The sequence below is a fragment of the Lagenorhynchus albirostris genome, chromosome 5 (assembly GCF_949774975.1).
Source record: "Lagenorhynchus albirostris chromosome 5, mLagAlb1.1, whole genome shotgun sequence".
NCBI lineage: Eukaryota > Metazoa > Chordata > Mammalia > Artiodactyla > Delphinidae > Lagenorhynchus > Lagenorhynchus albirostris.
This window is the reverse complement of record NC_083099.1, coordinates 99,808,624-99,828,992: the sequence shown is the minus strand read 5'-3', so window position 1 is coordinate 99,828,992 and position 20,369 is coordinate 99,808,624. Positions and strand designations below refer to the sequence as shown.

General features: G+C 39.2%; 1 protein-coding gene across 1 annotated transcript in view; it reads right to left on the bottom strand.

The window, feature by feature from the left end:
• GABRR3 (gamma-aminobutyric acid type A receptor subunit rho3) overlaps positions 1-20,369 on the bottom strand; it is an 80,646-nt gene that overhangs the window by 9,287 nt on the left and 50,990 nt on the right. Inside the window, 7 exon segments of the mRNA XM_060149058.1 lie at positions 460-467; positions 2,581-2,725; positions 6,771-6,911; positions 7,931-8,013; positions 11,428-11,651; positions 15,692-15,739; positions 15,741-15,760. Of these exon segments, the coding sequence (XP_060005041.1) occupies positions 460-467; positions 2,581-2,725; positions 6,771-6,911; positions 7,931-8,013; positions 11,428-11,651; positions 15,692-15,739; positions 15,741-15,760 (669 nt within the window).

The following is a 20,369-nucleotide window of genomic DNA, read 5'->3' as shown; positions in this document are numbered from 1 at the left end:
CATCCCATAGCCGAACATGAAATAGAGGAAGTAGGGGTCTCAGGAGAGATACAAAGTGCTATGTGGTCCAAAGATGGGAGAGACCATATCTGCCTGGAACCAACAGTAAAGGCTTCTGGCTGTATAGAAATGGCTGAATTTGACAGAGAAAGACAGGTAGGGAGGCCATTCTAAGCAGAGTGAGAGCCAGAACAAATGTATAGAGGTGAGATACGCAGATAGGCATGAGGGCCTGTTTGAGAACATTGAACATTCAAATTGGTTGAAGCTTATTAGGGCTAGTATGTTGAGGCAGGAGTATGATTGAAAATTTAGCAAATAAAAATACAGAACACTCAGTTATATTTCAATTTCAGATGAACAATGAGCAGTGTTTTAGTATCAGTATGCCCCATATAATATTTGGGATAGACTTAAATGAAAACATTATTTGGTGCTTATCTAAAACACAGATTTAACCAAGTGTCCTGTATTTTATCTGGCAACCCTCAAGGGACACCTTGGATTCCAAGTTGAGTGTATTTACTCCAATGGCATTTGAGATGAGAGTATTGTGATCACATTTGCGTTTTAGAGATATCACTCTGGTCATAGGGTTGAACTGGGGCAAGAAGAGAAGGAGGTGAAATAAGCTATTACAAGGCCTCTGCAAGCCCAAACTACATCTTTGTACAAATTAGTAAGAGGTGCCCCTTCCTCTGGAGGACGTCACCCCAAACCATGTCCCATGGAACTTGGGCTGGATTTCTGCTCCCTACTCCTCACTGGGTGCACTGAAAAATTAGGAGTTTGGGATTCACAGATACACGCTACTATATATAAAATAGATAAACAGCAAGGACTTACTATATAGAACAGGTTACTATACATAATATCTTGCAATAACCTGTAATGGGAAGGAATCTGAATCACTTTGCTGTACACCTGAAACTAACACAACATTGTAAATCAACTATACGTCAATAAAAAAAAGTTTTTTTTAAACAGAGGGCAAAAACAAAAAACAAAAAACAACAAAAAAACAACAGAGGGCAAAGTATCTTTGAAAGAACTTGAAGGTGGTAGGAAGGAAAAGCCTGAGAGGATAGCGGTGTTCTAGGAATACTACAGTTCTATTAAAAAGGAGAGGGACCCTTCTTATTTGTATATTATTTTACATAAATCTGCATAGCAATTTCCTAACCCTGAGGAATCGGATGTAGACGCAAGAAGCACAGAATTTCAGGGGCGACTTAAATGGATTTCAGTGTTCTCCATTCACCCCACCCTGCCCTGGAACCAGCGTTTACTGCTGTCATTTTCAAAGTATAAGAGTTGAGCAGTCAGCTTCAGGGATCCTATTGAAAATCATATCCATAAACCTTTAGAGACTGAATGCCCTTCTCATTCTGTCTCGAGGGCTGGAAATAGGCCTTTAGTCTCCTCTTTTGGGTCTACACTGCCCTACTGCGGTCAGGGCCAGGCTGCTCTGATGTGAAGGAACAGCCACAATAATTTAATTACTCATTCAGATAGTATGTTTCCTCTTGAAGACATTCAAGCCTCAAATGCTTGTAGATTGAAGCTTTTAATAGGGGAAAGAGGTGAACAAATTATTAATATTAATGACGATTTATGTCTTTCAAATGATCTTTTGAAGTATGCATATAATTTGTGAACATTAACTTAGAAATCACCCTTTCTGGAATGAATTGCGTGATAATTACAATGATTATGAACCACTTATGACAATCTTCTCTCTAGTTAGAGCATTACAGGTGAAAGAACAAAATCAACCAAAATGATAGAGTTCTGCCCCAAACCAGCTAAGAAGGCAGGTGGGATTGACTCTTGGGTTCCCACTAAGTAACATGTTATCTAAGTGCTTAGCTTGGCAACTCCACTTTGTAAGGACTCAATAACTGCTAAGTGAGTCTGAAATCATTCCCATAAATCTGTATGTGTGACAGTGGCAATATAACATATGTAGATAGAGGAGATAATATACCTGTTAATGAGGCTGGACATGTTTCTCCACCTGAAATCTCTTGCCCACTAATGTGTCACCATACCTAAAATTCCACTGCAGCTGATTCTGATTTTAGCGTTTAGATTACGCCCTAATTTCTAACTAGTGCTCATGTTTCCAAATTCAAACATCCCCCTCTCCAAGAAGTAATTTTTTAAGGTACCAGTATAGTGTGAATTGGTTTGAATTGAAATCTTCTGTGATGTATGGGTTTGTCAGGGAAAGTGAAATGAACTTGGGCAAGGGATAAGGAGGTTTTCCTGAAAGGGAGAAGAGAGACATTTATAAAGTGAGGCTGTTTATGCTTCATAATTTCACCCTCTCTCCTTACTATCATCCAGCTTTGGTCAGTTGGTGCAGCCTTCATACCTAATGTCTGGATTCCCGAGGAAAGAGTCCAACTACAATTTGCCCTTGAGGCTGTCAAGCCAAATACTGTAACCTGAGCCCACATCAGTAACTATCCCTACTAAACCATCAGTCTCTTTCCCTCTCCACTTATCACCTTTTTTATTTACCTTCCTCGACATTTCTCCCATATTAACATTTCACAAAGGTGTGGAAAGACTTACCCTCTTGCAGGAACAGCTCTCTGGTCAATCCAAAATGAAACCCAGGAAAGCATTACCATCAACATAGCCAGGAGACAGGTTTGCAGCACGAAGAAGAAAATATGCCTCCTTAGCACAAAGTTGATGAAAAGCCTGTTGTACCAACCTGTGAGAAAAAGCCAAAGTTTTCGTCAGAACAGGCTTCTTCGCGGAAACCCCACACTTAGTGAAACAACCTGCTTCTTTAGACTCCAAGCTCTTAGGAAACATGGAACTTAACACACTCACCCTTGTTTACCCAGCATTGGCATAGGACCTGGGCCTGGCACTCCATCCAATGTTTGTTGAACTGAACTGCAGTCTGTTTAATTATCTGACTCAAAGATCCTCTTTTAAATTTCATACCTGCTGTTCAGGGATGAATGGTAATTACATTTTATGGGATGGCCTTTAAAGAACTTTCTCCAAAATATACTGTGTTTGCAGTGTTTCTGCAGGTGAGAAAGTCTTCAGTACATGGCTAATGACTGATGCAATAGCCAATACACTATTTATTAGCTATAACAAATGAAATGAAATATTTTATGTGAAGGAAAAGATTCACAGTAGCTACTAGGTCACTGAATTCCAAGTTGGGATCCAGACAGCTAGGGATTCAAAGAAGAGCTAGGGGGAGGGAGTATCCGTAAACTATTTTTTATTATTTCAAAGTTTCACGGGTACCATTAATTTATCTATGATAAGTCTGCCAAAAAGTAGCCAAATGATGTTCTTTTGCTTGTTGTTGGAATTATATAAACTCATGTTGGTAATATTGATTAATTTGTGCTGATCAAAAGTACAAATTGTAGTCACATCCACACACATTTTGTTCAGGTTTCCCTTTCACATTGGCTGCAAGGAAGTTTAAAGCCATATTTTTGGACCATCTATAGGACTTCTCTGAGTGCCATTCTCTAATAACCACATATATTCTATAACATAACTTACCCTTGTTTTACATTTTTCTTTCTCACACATTTCTGATTCATATCATGCTTTATTTCACAATAGCTGTGATGTCAATCTTATTAAACCTTTTCTAAAATAAGGCAGTGAATAATGAAATGATAAAAACGAAAGTATACCTTTTATAAATAAGTGGTAAGATTAATTTTTCTATGATAAATGCAGTTTACTTTGAGACAAAATTATTCAAATCACAGAGACTATAGGTCAAAATAATAAATAAAACTAAATCATAGATGTTGCAAAAGTGGTAAGATTAATTTTTCTATGATAAATGCAGTTTACTTTGAGATAAAATTATTCAAATCAGAGAGACTATAGGTCAAAATAATAAATAAAACTAAATCATAGATGTTGCAAAGTTGGAGAACTCTTCTACTTCCTCAGTAGTAATTTCTTAGGTAACTCAAGATGGCAAACCTATTTAGACAGATTAGGTAAATATTTAGGCACTTAGTCTAAGATATACTCCTAGTCAATCCACACCGAATTGGCAGACTGCATGCCTAATATTCTACTCTTTTTTTTTTTTTTTTTTTGCGGTACGCGGGCCTCTCACTGTTGTGGTCTCTCCCGTTGCGGAGCACAGACTCCTGACGCGCAGGCTCAGCGGCCATGGCTCATGGGTCCAGCCGCTCCGCGGCACATGGGATCTTCGCGGACCGGGGCACGAACCCGTGTCCCCTGCATCGGCAGGCAGACTCTCAACCACTGCGCCACCAGGAAAGCCCAATATTCTACTCTTAATTAACTGCTGGTTACCCTTCTCTTTCCTACTTGTTCTGAGTTTCTCTCACCATCAGTTGATACGTTTCAGGAACACCAAACAATTTCATTACCAAGGCTAATAAAAGATACACTACATAGTGCATTCTAAAGTCAAAATATACATTTTTTAAGCTACTCATTGTCTTGTATTACCCATGTCACAGTCCACTTCATTATAGTTTGCAATTGAGAATTTTGATTATGGTTGTAGAGTGAAATAATAGCATCTCTGACGTTATAACTTCATATAATTATTGTGAGATTAAAAGAGATAAGGAAAAGCTGTGAAAGTACTTCATAAAGAAAGACATTAATGCATATGGTTTTAAGTCTTGAAATATATTTAGGTAACGAGGTCCTTTCTCTACTCATAATTTTCTGAATTTTTTTTTTTTTTTTTTTTTTGCAACCCAGCAGGAGAAATGTTGCTCTGTCTTGCTGTTCTTCTGGGAAGGGGAGACTAGGGATGGTTTTGTTGTTGAAGCTGTAGCCAAGAAGAGCTCCCTTTACCAACCAGGAAAGGTAGTGCTGCTTTGAAAAGTTGTGGAGCCCTCACTTTGGGTAGTGCAATAAATAGAGTGTGAGTCCATTTTTCATATTTGACTTCTGATAACTTTCTAGCCCCACTTCCCCTTCTGTTCCACACCTGGGCAAGCTAGGAGGAAAGCCAGATGTTACCTCTTTGGCACTGGTGGAAAGATCAAACCATGCAAACACTGCACCATTTAAGGGAATCCTCACCCTAGCCCCACTTTCTAACCACCATAGAACCCCAAGTCAGGCACCCTTTTCTGTTCTCTCAGACATTTTCAGACCTTCTCAGGAACCTGCCCTGCTCTCTCTAGAAAACCTCATTATGTGAGTAATAAATCCCTTTATACCCTTTTGGCATGTGTGTGGCATCACAGTGACGTACTTGATTGATTGATTGATTGATTGATTGATTCAGCTGCTATTTATTGAGCACCTATCATGCACCACGCACATTCAAGGTGAACAGGAGAATGGGGAAGAGATGGTGAACAAGGCAGACAGATCCCTGCACTCTTTCTAGTCAGGCACTCAGACAATAAGGCAGTCAAATAGAATGTATTTCAGGACATGGTTAGTGATGTGAAGACAAGTGCACATGGGGAATGGTGAGGAGGGAAGTCTATTCTAGATAGGATGGCTAGGAAAGCATTTTTTTTTTTTTTTTTTTTTGCGGTACACGGGCCTCTCACTGTTGTGGCCTCTCCCGTTGCGGAGCACAGTCTCCGGACGCGCAGGCCCAGCGGCCATGGCTCACGGGCCCAGCCGCTCCGCGGCATGTGGGATCTTCCCGGACCGGGGCACGAACCCGCGTCCCCTGCATCGGCAGGCGGACTCTCAACCACTGCGCCACCAGGGAAGCCCTAGGAAAGCATTCTTTGAGGAGATGATATTTGAACAAAGCTCTGAGCAAAATGAGGAAGCTGGTCATCAAAAGATCAGGGGAAAACATTCCAGGCAGAGAGAGAAAAGGCCAAAGCAGAAACCCTGCAGATGGAATAAGATGGGTGTGTTTGAAGACACGCAAGAAGTAGGGAGAGGGGGCAGGGGTAGTTGTTGAGGTCAGAGCCTTAGGCAGAGAAAGATCATGTAGGGCCTTGCAGGCCATGGTGAGAAGCTTAAATTCTGCTGTAAGTTTGGTGGAAAAACACCAGAGGGCTTTGAACAGAGAAGAATTGTGCTGTTTATGTTTTCAAAAGAACACTCTGTCTGCTGTATTAAGAGTAGACTGCAGGGGCCGAGAGGAAGCAAGGCATCTAGTTAGAGGTGGTTATATGACGAAGACAGAAATCTGCACAGACGGTCCCTGACTTAAGACGATTTGACTTACAATTTTTTGACTTTATGATGGTATGAAAGCCATACACATTCAGTAGAAACTGTACTTCCAATTTTGAATTTTGATCTTTTTCCCGGGCTGGCCATATGCTCTCTGTGTGATGCTGGGCAGCCGCAGCGAACCAGCCCCCAGTCAGCCCCAGATCACGAGGGCAAACAACCGATACACTTACAACGATTCTGCACCCAGACAACCATTCTGTTTTTCACTTTCAATACAGTATTCAATTAAATTACAGAAGATATTCAACACTTTATTATAAAATAGGATTTGAGTTAGATGAATAAGTGTTCTGAGCACATTAAAGGTAAGCTAGGCTACTTATGATATTTGGGAGGTTAGGTATATTAAATGCACTTCAACTTATGATGGATTTATTGGGAGGTAACCCCATCGTAAGTTGAAGAACACCTGTATTGGAAAGGTAGAGGTGGCTGCCTATAAAAGAAGGATGATGTTATTGGCCAAATGGGATGCTTGTTTGGACTTGGGTCTTTCCACTCATACTTTGCCGACAGTAGATGCTCAATAAATGCTGATGAATTGTCCACATAAAATACGGTACCTGTGCTGCTATAGAAAGCAAATCCACTGGATGCACCGAATTCCTCGATGAAGAACTGAGAGAGCGAAATATGCTCGTCAGTATTCGGGGACTTGTTTCCATGTTTCCAGTACAGCATTAGATCCTCCTCATTGTAGGCATCTAAGACAAGAAAATAACATTCTTTTTACTGGAGTAAGCTCTTGTAAGTTCCATGAGGTCTATGACCATGTTTTATACAGTTCTGTATCCCTGGGGTCTGGTCCAATGTCATGGCTCTGAAATATACGTTTGCCAATAGACTGATAATATCCACATCATCAAAAAGAAAAAAAAAACCTCCAAAAATTAGACCCCGATTACTGGCATAGTGTGGCAGCTTTTTCTGTGCCCACGTGACACATTAAAACTCTCCTAATAGCTGTTTCCAGGTCTGTGTGTACTGTGATGTCACAGCACCGCCTTTCCCTCACAGGTCTGATGCCAAGTCTTTAGGCCCCTTTAGTTTTGTAGCTCTATTGGATGAAATTCCAGAGTGAGCTGGGCTTGTACAGAATTTTCTTCTATAATCAAATACTATTATAGAGAATTTCTAATGGATTTGGGGAGGAGCATCTATGTAGGAGACATCCATTGAGATTCCCAGCATTTTACCCACATTATGGAAAACTGCAGTCAGCTTTTAAGATATCATGTCAAAAATAGCTGGTGGGTCAAAGTAATTGACAGGGAGCTGGCTCAGATGCCCTCTGACAGGGCTTTGATTAGGAGGTTTAAGTCTAGAGCTGGGTTTTTCCAGGGAAACAAAGCATACTTAATGGAAGACTGGGATTTATACGGGAACATAAATGGCGGAGCTTTCTAAATCTGCCAGTCTCTGTTAATAGCATTAGCAAGAATACAACTTTTTAGGGAGCTATTCCTTTAAAATCATTGTGGAAACTGCAGAATATGTAGTTATCAAAGCATTTTTTTCCTTGAATCTTCTATCTTCTCATTTGAGAGACAATTTGCCATCATGATTCTTACTAAAAAACCAACCAACCAACCAACCAACAAGCTGTTTTGGACAAATATAGTTATCAAGATGTTTATATGCTTGTTAAGAGTATGCTTATTTATATGCAAGTATGTGATGGTGTGTTCAGACCACACATACTCCATAGGGAAGTAAGACTTACAGCTTTCCAGTTCAAGGGAACAATTTTGAGTGTCAAGTGGAAACCTGCTGAAATCCATAAAGCACATTGCTGTAACAGTTATCCTATAGCAAGAATGAGAAAAAGAAAACTGCAGATCATTTATCCACATGGTCAAATAAGCAATGCAGCATTGAAGCTCTCTTACACTTTTGAGTGCCTAATGCAAAACAGGTGTTACCATCTTCTTTCCAAGTAACCCATAAGGAAGCAAACCCAGGAAGGTAGGTGATTTGTGTAAGACACAGTTAACGAGTGAATTCCTGCCTTAATAATTGCTTCTGATCTCACCATTTCCTGCTCAGCTTCCTCTATATTTTCTGGGTGTTTTCAGAAAAACACACTTCAAAGTGAGAAGACTTTTAAATAGATTTAAATATTTTCTGCTTTCTGGAAGATGCAAACTTAAATAGTTTCCAGTAATAAAGAGCTGGAATGGTGGTAATAAAAACCTATGAGTAAAGGTTTCTTTCACAAAGCAAGTTTACCTGAGGAAATTATCTTTCCAGGAGTGAGGGGAAAGCCTGGAGCATTTTCAGTTATAGATCTACGTGCTATTAAGCATGTAATTCAGGTGCTATTAAGTGAAAGGCTTGCATACTGATGAGGACTGCTTTTTCAAATTTTATGTCCTTTTAGCTTTTCCTGGCTTCAGGCAGAGGCTGTTGAACTTTGGTACCCGCAATAGCAGATCGGAGGTTCCTTAAAAGGCCCCTGAGCAAGTCTGCAAAAAACAAAGGCAACAGCTGGTCCTACCGATGGTGTATCCAAGTTAATCAGAGGAGTAGAACCATTTTATCTGCCGGGGGTTGAATTCTACTGTCAATAGTCATGCAGCAAAATGCCAAGCCAGGGAGATGTCTGGATAACTTTGTGTCACAAAACATATTCATTTTGGCATCTTCCTTGTACTTTAAAGCTGGAAAGGACTTCTGAAATCTTTGAGTCTACTTCCGTCAGAGTACATACGAATAAATTAAAAACCAAGGAGATTAGGCAGGCCCTATTAAAGAAAAAACTATGCATGATACTTGTTAAAGAATGGGAAGGCAGACTCTATTTAGGAGGGCTACTATAATTTTTTTTTTAATGAGTAACAAAGATTGGGCTCAACTCCAAATATAATGAGTGGGAATTTATAGTGAAGGAAGAGGGAGTGGGGTGGAGGTGCGGAGGTCAGTGGATGAACAATTACCAAGAGGAAACATCAGGGCTTGGGGGATTCTGGCTAAATGGACCTAACAGGATTCTTGCTGAAGGGGGGCCAGGGTGATCAGATATCAGCTGGGGGTTAGGGGGTGGATGAGGAACCTCATCAGATATGGAGGGTGATCAGATATTGAGAATAGGGGAGCAGGGCCTAGGTGAGAAGACAGTTCAGAGGAGACTGAGTAGAATTTGGTCAAAGAGAATCTTTGTCAGTAGACAGTGTCAGAACCAAGCCTGAAACCAGGTGACTGGCTGGGCTTCAGCTGGCTCTGCTGTCAGCTGAAATAGCTGTGCAGACAACAGTTTTGAGTCCTTCTGTGTTGGGGGATCTCCAAGACCAAGCTCAGGTTCAATGTTTCACTAGAAGGATTCACAGAACTCATCAAAGCTGTTATACTAACAGTTAATGGTTCATAGCAATGAAAGGATACCAGTTAAAATCAGCAATGAAATAAGATGCATAGGGCAGGTTCCAGGAGAGACCAGGAGCAAGTTTCCAGCTGTCCTGTTCTAGTGGAGGTATATGGACAGTGCTTACTTCTCCTAGCAATGATGTGTGACAACATGCACGGACAATTGCCAACCAGGGAAGCTACATAAGCTTTGGAGTCCAAAGTATATATTAACTGAAGGTTGGTCACATAGTTATGGCTGACCTTAGTTTTAGCTCCTCCAGAGATCAAGTTGATACCGTGTGGCTCAAGGCCTCCGGGTAAACAAAGACATACTTATCAGGCAGGATATTCCAAGGGCTTGTAGGTTATTTCCCAGGAACCAGGCAAGAGCTAAATCTTTCTTTGGAATGTGCAGGGTAAGGATAATCCCCCGAGTTAATTCTCCAGTGGATATCACCTCATCAAAATAATTAATTTAAATCAGTTGATTCCTTGGCCAGATGCTGCCAATCGGCTTCTGATTCCTAGGAACGCTTGATTCCAGTACTTATTAGAGTCCTATGTTACTTCTGATTTAAAAGTCCTATGGAAAGTAGTATTTTCCTTTAATTTCATTTTTTTTAAAAAAAAAAGCATATGAAACGTCTGGTAATAGCACTTTTGTACTAAAGTGAGCAAGGTGTTTTTAATGAACAAAAAGAATCTGTATTGGTTTCTTATTTCCATTGTAACAAATTACCATAAACTTGGTGGCTTAAAACGACAGAAATGTATTCTCTCACAGTTCTGGAGGCCAGAAGTCTGAAGTTAGTATCATTGGACTGAAATCAAGGTGTTAGAAAGGCCCTGCTCCCTCCAGAGGCTCTAGGGGGGAAATTCATTCCTTGCTTCTCACAGCTCCTGGTAGCTGCCAGCATTCTGGGGCTGGTGGTTGCATCACTCCAATCTCTGTCTTCATGGTCACACTGCTTTCTACTCTTCTGTGTATGTCAAATCCTTCCTCTGCCTTTCTCTTACAAGGATACGGATGATTGCATTTAGGACCCATCCAGATAATCCAGAATAATTCCCCTATCTCAAGACCCTTTATTTAATCACATCTGCATAGATCCTTTTTTTTTTTTCCATATAAAATAACCTTCACAGGTTCCGGGGATTAGGGCATGGATAACTTTTGGGAAGCTAATTTTTTTGGTTTTTTTCAGTTTACTACTGAATCCTTCTGGGATTTCTAAGACATAAAAAAAATGAATTGCTTGGATTTACCAAACATTTTTAGGATTACCTATGGTAAGCCACTCAGTAAGCACAGGACCCAGGCTTAAAAACATATGGTATATTAAAGATGGAGGGATATTATAGCATAGTGTCAGAACAAATGTTTTAAATTAAAAAATTTTTTTCATTTTCAAAATTTTTTAAATGAAGAAACTAGGGGTAACTTGGATGATGACTATATATTCCTGTGAAAAATGAAGGAGATAGTTAACAAAATTATTTAGTTGATCCAAGATTCCAAGACTGCTTGCTGGGGTGCAGGGTGGGGTGGAGTTGGTGAGGAGGAAAAGTAGTTTTGTATACTTATAAAATTGTGGGCCAGATTCTTAAGGATTTCCATAATTCAGCTCCACTCTGTCCAACCTTATTTCCTATCATTCTCCAATACATGCCCAGAGTGGGTACAGTTAGACTAGGAAACCATTCTTTAAAACCTGGAAGTTAGAACCAGGAAAAATCACATCTTCTGCTTGTGTCCCAAGCTCCAGCATTACTAAATACAGCAATATTGGGAGTTTAGCCTGAAGTGAGACCCATCAGCTTTGGTGTAGATGGTGTGGTATAAGGAAGCCAAAGGCAGTAGACAGCCCTCCTTACCTGACACTGAAGAGGACACTTCCATCAGGGTGTACACACAGCATGATGTTCTCCACAGTTGTATCATGGATGAAGGATCTCTTCGAATGGACAAAAAAGATATCAGGCACCCAAATCTTTTTGATTAATCTGTGATCAAAAGTCATGCTTTTGTTGGTTTTGCTGGGAAAGGCAAGTCTTTCATCTTTCCAGTAATGCCTGAGATAAAAAGTCATTGTAAAGTCCTAGGTAGAGAGAAAAAGAGACAAGTCAAGGTCAGTAGGAATATGGTTCAGGGTGATCAATCAATACTATTAGTCTCGATTGGTTTCCATGGGTTTTAGTGACCTGTCCGTGAATAGCTTATATTTTCAGGTAGATTTAGAATGAAGCTACTGAGCTTCAGTCACAGAGCCTCTCCCTCACCTGGACTCTGGTGAATGTTGAGAGTTTCTGAAAACCATCAAGTATTCAAGTTGGTGAAGGGAAACAGGTTATAACTGGGAAGCATTTCTACCTAAGCACTCTGGTAAATCACCTAAAGAGATCTCAGAAGAAAGGAACCTGGAACTCCATGGTCTGGTATTTTATTTTGATTTTTTCTCATTATAAATAAATATTCACTTTTGTGATTGATTTTGTATCCATACATTTATATTGTTTTTGTTTTGAAGAAGCCCTCCCCAAGTTGAAAAAACTACAGTCCCACAAAAACCTGGACACAGCCTTTATTGGAGCTGTTAGTGGAAAGCATGTTTTCGGAGGTTCTGAAAAAGCGACAATGATCTCCCTCTTCTTGAGAGACAGAAAGAATGCCAGGAGATGGTGGTGCTGGAATTTTAGTGTGCAGAAGAATCACCTGTGAATTCGTTAAAATGGCACATTCCCCAGAAGCTAGTTCCCAGAGATTCTGATCCAGTATGGCTCAGGTATTTGAATTGTTAATGTGTATTCCAGTTGTAAGGAGGTAAGGATGAGGGGAAAAAACTATGTTAACATTATGTTAGCAGAAAAAAAAAATGGTTAGTCAATAATTTGAGTTTTATTTGGCTCTCAGATACGACATTAAATATTTTGTTTGAACAGAAATTCTCCTATCTTCGTCCAAGTCACTGGGTGTGGGCAACGACAACGTGTTTTACATTTCCCAAATGCTTACTTCACACTATCATTTATTGCCCAACAACACTCCTATTTTTCTTGAAATAACACGTATAATAGAACTTTGACATTTATTACACAGGCAAAGAACAAATCTCAGTAAACCACAAATAAGTCATCAGGCAATGATGAGCTCATTTGTTTTTCTTAGGATCAGAATAGAGGTACATTGTATTATTGCTCTGCGTTAATCTGGGAGCATCAGCCCTGTGTAATTTTGGATTACAGTGAGGGTGAATAAATAGAATGGTTCATTCATTACGGTAACACTACTCCACAGGGAATCCTGTGGGTTACTGCATGGGTTGCTTCAATGAGCATATATTTGGTTTTAGATGCTCAGTCTGATCAGAAGGGCACTGGGCAAATACTGAGCCTATGAAGTCAAATGGCAGACATTGGTATATACATGTCAGTGGTACATCAGCGTCACCACTAGTTGGCACTATCATGAGAAGCGGGCTGAACAGCCTGTTTTGAGGAGAGCAGGACAAAACTAAAAGGGATCGAAAGTGAATTCAGGGTGGGACAAGGGAGCATGGGAAAATGATAAATGAGAAGCAAAAGAAGCCAACACTGGAGGTCACTGATGATTTTTTCAAATTAGGCATGGAGAATGCAGACCAGTTTTTGCTGATACTGAGTACTAAGGCTGAACTTATTCAGGAGAAAAGGATGAGGTCCAGTTTTGGGGGCTGTGGGGTAGACACAACGAGATTTTTAGATGCAGACTGGGTCATTCAGGTATCACTTAGAGATTATGCCAGGAGAGGCGAAATGAGAGCCTGCTTCTGGAGCACAACAGGCTCAAGAAAATGTCACTAAAAGCCACTTTTGGTAAGGGAAAAGCCAACGCTTTCTAATCAAGGCATTTTTGAATAGTGGGTACTAGTGGTGCTATTCCCTCTGGGAGTAGGGTGCTTAAAATGAAGGAAGTTTCATTTAAGGTTTGATATTGAACTGAAATAAATATTAAATTAGATAATGACAAGGACTAGAAGAACATTAACTGAAGACTGAAACCAGATGTTGGGCCATAGAAGATCTTGTTTAGACTTTTCTGGAATTTTTATGTGTCCTGTAATTTTCATTTAGCTAGCATTTGGATGGCAATGACTAGTTGAAGGAATCACTATAAATAAAAATATTAATTAAGTTTACATATGAAAAGATTATTTGCTCTTTCAATTTTAAGTGATTTATATTTTCTAGGTCCTGCTTCCTTAAGAGATCCCTACTTTATTCTTTCTCTTTCATTCTCTTCTTTTTTTAAAAAAAAAATCTTTGTGGTAATTGCATACTAAAAATAATATGTAGAATCTAAATTTCAATACTTAATTCTATGCAAAACACTATATATAAGCCACAATTCATATATCAAAAATACTTTTATTCCAAAAAATATCTCAAAGCAACTTTTGAAAATTTCACAAGAACACACATGTAAAAGATTCCAGAAAAGGGAATAAAATGCAAGGATTAACATACATGAAATGACCAGATTAGATAAACAACAAACTAAATCTTTCCAGATGGAAAACAGAGTTTGAAACTAATTCATATCTTCTCTATTCATGGAGGGGGTATTCCCTGGTTTTATTTTTATCACCCTCTAGCCCCCTGCAAAAACCAAGCTTCCATATTCAAAGTAGAAAATGAAAGACAATAAGTGTTTGGCTAAGAGTTGCAACTTCAGATGTCTCCCTGGACCAGGACCTGGCAGGAAACACCAATGAACGAAGCAGGATGAACCTAAGAGGAAAGCCAGGCATGGGTTCCAGGGCAAACTGGAGGGCACAGGCCCTATCTAACGGCATTCACAAACTGTCTAAAACTTGGGGGGAGGTAGGAACAAATCCAAAACTGAAACCACAACCAAAACCAAAACATGTTCAAAGCTGCATCCTACCAGTGAGTACCTGTTAGGGCCCTTGTCATTAATAGTTGCACCTAGTGTAATGTTGATAGGAAACAAAAGAAAGACAACTACAGGAGATGATGGAAAAGACAACACAACTGAAGAGAACAAAATTAGATGGAAAGAGTGATTCAAATATAAGAATATACATCACTTAGGTAAGAACAAGGAAATGGACATTGAAAATTTGAAACTATAACACACTTTTTATTTGGCATAGAAAAATATACTAAAATGGGCTACACAGAGCGCTGAGACATTAACAAATTAACAGAATAGTAGTAGGTAAAAAGGAATTACATCAATAATGTATATGTTTGTGTAAGTAAATATTATTCTTAAAGTACCTGAAAAAACCTTAAAATTACTTAAATGAAACACAATTCTGGTAATTATGTAGACTCGGTAGTTCTAAAGTGGGAGTAGAGAAAATAAAATGGAAAAATTATGGTAGGGGATATTAAAACATAAATATAGCTAAAATGGTAAAACTGGGTTAGGGGGAATGGGGAAGAGGAAACAAAAAAGCAAAGCATATAAAATGGCAAAGGAAACAGGAAAAGGCTAAAAGGAAAATGATAATAATCAGTTTAAAGTTTTAAGTGATGGTGGTTTGCAAGTACTACTCCATAAAAATGACAAATATTTCAGTGCAAAAATAAAATAAGGGCAGTCTCTTCTGGATTTCTAGAAACTCTAAGGGAATGGACAAACTTTTCTTAATTTAAATTTTTAGTCCTATGAGTTTAAAAAATCCTTTGTTCTCCGCTATTGTTTTTCTACAGATAAGAAAAGTTAGTATGAACTGAAAAATCTGGAAGCATTCTATCAACCCAGATTCAGGTGTTTATCATTTTGTGTTTAAGGACTCATGGTTGTGACTTCATATTTCACATATATTATGATCACCCTTTCTTCTTGTGCAATTGTTTCTGGTTCATGTCACATAGCTAAATATATCATGTCCTTCAGTGCTCCACCACTGTAAAGCCATTAGAAGGAAAAGAGAAGAGGAGGAAAGGAATGAGAATTTTAATCAGAGGTAGAAAGAAGTGGATAGAAGAGAGTAAAGCAACTTCAACTTTATTAAGCAAAGTAGGAAAAATAAGTAACATACATAATTAAGATGATTTATTAAAACACCAGTGATTTTGACACTATTGAGGCTCTATCCTTTCAGAAAAAGTATCTCATAGAGAAACTTACCATGTTAACCTCTGAAATGCTGTCAAGGCTTTCAACCTGGACATCTATAACCCACTGGCACTGGAGATCCTTCAGAAAGAAGAATGGGTAATATAACGAGGAATCAGGATTATTTTGGAAACATTTAAAGTGGAGAGAGATCAATGTTGCAAATGAATTATTTTTCAAGTTTTAACAATAAATCTCTCCATTGTCTATTGATATATTATTACACATTCAGGGAGTGGATGTAGTCATGGAGTTCATGGCTTTGGTAAATATGGGAGCCTTTCCTCCCTTGCCAAAAATTCAGCCTTTTTCACTTGGGCAGTGCATGGCAGGCTAGAGGAACACACTGCTAGTACAGTGCTACACAGTGATGCTGCACATTCAGAAATGTCGCTACCCAGATCATCAGTAACCACAACCTGCATTTGGGATAAAGCAAATATCCTTTGAAATGTGTGGCTGAGAGTATTCTGAAAGTCAGAATTGGAGCAACTTCAGACAGACAAGTGCTGAGACTGGTGTGCCGTTGGGTCTCACAGAATCAGGCTCATGCACCCAGAGAACAGACTGAGACCAAGACATTTCCTTGTTACACCTTACAGAGGGTTTCATCTGTTCCTGTGTGAGGGGATGCTGATGTTAATAACTTCATTATTTAGTATTGTGTATGAAATTTGATGTATATATATGTTCAAATAGTTTGTATATTTATACATATAGTCTTCGTATGTTTTCTTTCCATGGTGACCAATTCTCAAACTTTATAGTCCCGAGTTAAAAAATGCTTTCAACTGTTGTTGAAAAAACAGAAATCTTGCCTAGATGGATCCCAGGTGGCTGTTTCAGTCAAGATTCTGGGATTTAGAAGGGACTGGCCAGAAAAACTTCCTTCCTTATTGTCTGGATGTGCTACATGTGACATATATGTGCATATAATTTAATAAGGCACCTAATTATTGTGTTTTAAATGCACACTATAAAACAAGATATGCCTCGCCAGTCCCTGTGCACCCTCTATGACCCCCCTGCCCCATTAATTGGCTGATGTTACCTTCACTTTATCGACCCAGATTCCCTCTTCTATTCCATAAGTCTAAACCCTCAATATCCTTCTTTACTTACAAGGGTATCAGCTGGCCAGGCACTGGGCCTGTCACTAGAATATATTTCTGTTTCAGGCTTTAGGAATACCTTACTTGCACCTTAACCACCAACTACTTCCTGTCATTGGACCAATTACTTCCTGTAATGTTAATAATGACAATTCTATTAAAATTTTGTTTAATGATAATTATGATTAAGCATTAACTTGGGAACAGCTCAGTATTATTCCTTTATCAGCTTTAACTCTGGTGCTTTTATTTTGTTTGGTTGTCTTTTTTCTTTAATTGGTAGCGCTATCAAAATAAAAAAATCATGGAAAGATCTCATCCCTGCCCCTATCTGGCCTTTCAGGATGAGTAAATATTCCCATTAACTCCAATACTCCAAGGGACTGAAGGGATTGGACAGGTCTTGGACAGGGAGCAGAATGTCCTGAAGAAAATTCTGGCATTAGAGTCCAGACCAGAGTTTGAATCCAGCTCCATGTCTCACGTGTGATCTCGGGTCAGTAACATCTCTAAGCTTAGTGTCCTCAGCTATAAGTCCAGTAGTAGTACTCACCTTGGAGACTTACTGAAAGACTAGAAATAATATACAGTAAACTTAATTGATACTCAGTAAATAGCACAGAATAAATGTTACTCTTACTGCAATTCAGCAAAAATGTGAAACTGTTCCTAGGACTGCAAACCACAATTCCCAATCTTACATTCAAACATTTAGACAATCAGTCCACTCTTCACTAAAAAATGATCCAGTGTTTCTTACAGAGAGCTTATTTTAGGACAAAACCTGAACACAACTTGGATTCAAGATCTCATGACTTGTAAGTAGGACCTATTTACTGATGACTATCTCTGCAATCCAGGAACAGTCTTATAAAGCCACCATACAAGGACATTCATGCCACCACTGGACAAGCACTGGGCCCTCGGGGTTGTTTGAAGGCTGGACTGACAGTGGGGTAATAGTATGGCTTGTCCCTCAGGAATGGGTTCCTGGAAACATCTTAGATTTCTTCTTTCTTCCCTCTCATTTTTTCTATTCTTGTGGGGATCTTCCATCTCAAAGGAAAGTGTTTGTCTTCAGATGCTGTCTAACCTCATTTTTGTCTCCTTTGCATTTGATGCCCAAGTGTACTTTCTCCTGGGTCTAGGCCTCTGTACTCTGGTTTGACATTCTGAGGACAGAGTGGAGGGTGAAGGCGTGTAAAGGCAAGATGCAGAATCATAGAATTTTGGAGCTGGATAAAAGCTCCAAAGATCATTCTTTTTGTAAAACAGGAGCTGAGTCCCAGAGAAAAAGTGGCAATAAAGCAAAAACAAACCAAAACAAAACAAAAAAACATGAAATTTGTAGCCACATAAACCCGAGTTAAAATTAAATGTCTGGGGCTTCCCTGGTGGTGCAGTGGTTGAGAGTCTGCCTGCCGATGCAGGGGACACGGGTTCGTGCCCCAGTCCGGGAAGATCCCACATGCCGCGGAGTGGCTGGACCCGTGAGCCACGGCCACTGAGCCTGTGCGTCCGGAGCCTGTGCTCCGCAATGGGAGGGGCCACAACAGTGAGAGGCCCGCGTACCACACACACACACACACACACACACACACACACACACACACACACACACACAAATTAAACGTCTGTAAATCCTTAACTCCTCTAAGCCTCAGTTTGCTCATCTGTAAAATAGGGGAAATAAGTATATGGTATGTGCCTAATTGGGTTGCTGTGAAACAAAATGAAAAAATGCATGTTAAGTCCTTAGCCTAACCTAACATTCAAATGTCTTAACCAACTTATTCAGTATCTATTTGATGTGTAATACATAGAACACGAAATATAACACTTTCATAAATACTCTTATTAATTCTCTATGTAAAGCATTTGGAATATAGTAAAAATTAAATGACTATTAACTATTACAGTTAGGTGTTGATTTCCCAGGATCACTAACTAGGTAGTGGCATAGATGTTTATACTGCTTTATATATATATATATATAAAGCTAGATCATCTATCTGGTTTTATGCATGCTGGAATAAGGAGAGCTAAATGAAAGTTATTCATCTTATTTGTGAGGTGCATTTAAAATACTTTATATATTATCTAATGTTATTATTATAGCCACTTCATTAGTTAGCTGGGTAGAATCAATCTTAACTCCATTTGATATGAGGGAACTCATGCTCAGCAAGGTTGAAGAGCTTGCCTGCAACCTAGAGCTGTTTAATGCAGGAATACAGCCAGGTCCCTCTGGCTCCCAATCTGGTCCTCCTGTGTGAAAGCAAAGACTACACAAGCGGCTTTTAGAGCTTTAGCTTTTGTTTTGACTCAGTAGTCAGTATCTAGATGCTGAATTGTTTTCACTTTAAAGAAACAAAGAAATCATCAACTATAAAACTAAAACCAAAAAACCCCTTAGTTATGGGAGATGTAAAGGGTAGGGAAAGTGTAAATAAAGAAAATGAGCTGCAATTTATAACCCAAGTTAAACAAAAAGCTCCCTTAAATATGTATCCTCCTTTTTCCACATAATGAGTCAATTAATCTTCTAATGCTTTATAAAAGACACTGCAGTAGCAGCTGGTTTTACTGTTAAGGTTAATTAGGAAAACATTAAGGCAAGAGAAGTGCTGAAGTTACATTTAGCTCAAGAGGAAAGAAGTATGTGTGTGTGTTTGTGTTATGGACAAGTATAAAGAAAGAGAAGATAAATTTAAGCCTGTCTTTTATATACTGCAGGCTGATTTTCCCAGGAAGGCAGGCTTGAGAGAACAGAGAAGGGGTCACCTGTATAAAAAGCGGTTCTGACCAAGACAAGAGAAGGTTAAGGATTATATTTCACAGGGCTACCAGACTGACATTTCTGACTGAATTTATGGATTTTTCTGCCTGAACTGACTGAACACACAAGCCATTTGGATACCATTTAGCCCCAGTCCATGATTGTCAGAAAAATTTCTTAATCGTGGGATGATTTGCCACCTGCCACTAAATAGTACATATAAATTGCATTTTTAATGACCCCACAAAGTAGCCTCAGGAAAAAAAAAATGTTTTAAAAATTCTTAACATGTATCCCTAACAGATCAAGAGAAGTGGAATTTTAAGATCAGTTTTATGTTTTTCTGAGGGATGAGGATGATATATAGGAGGGAGAATGGAGGCATAAATGCTTTAAGATAAAAGTAGAGGGTCGGCTCTTGGTAATCTATGACAGTGCTTGTCAAATTGTAAAGCGTATTCAAATCACCTGGAGATCTTGTTAAAATGCAGATTTTGATTCAGAAAGCCTGGGGTGGGGCCTGATCTTCTGCATTTCTAACTAACTCCCAGGTGGTTCTGCAGCTGGTCCTTGGACCACTTTGAGCTACAAAGCGTAGCATGCTTGTTTCAAGGTCCAAGTTCAAGGACGGTAATTTTTCTCTTAATCTTTCTGGCTTTCAATGGTCTAAAATAGGCCCATAAAACCCGTTCCTCTAGGATAGTAGTTCATTTAATTGAGGAACCTAACCTGACAGGAATTAGGGCAGCTTTTTGAATCGGTATTGAAGAGAGTACATCATTTTGAACTGCTCACCGCT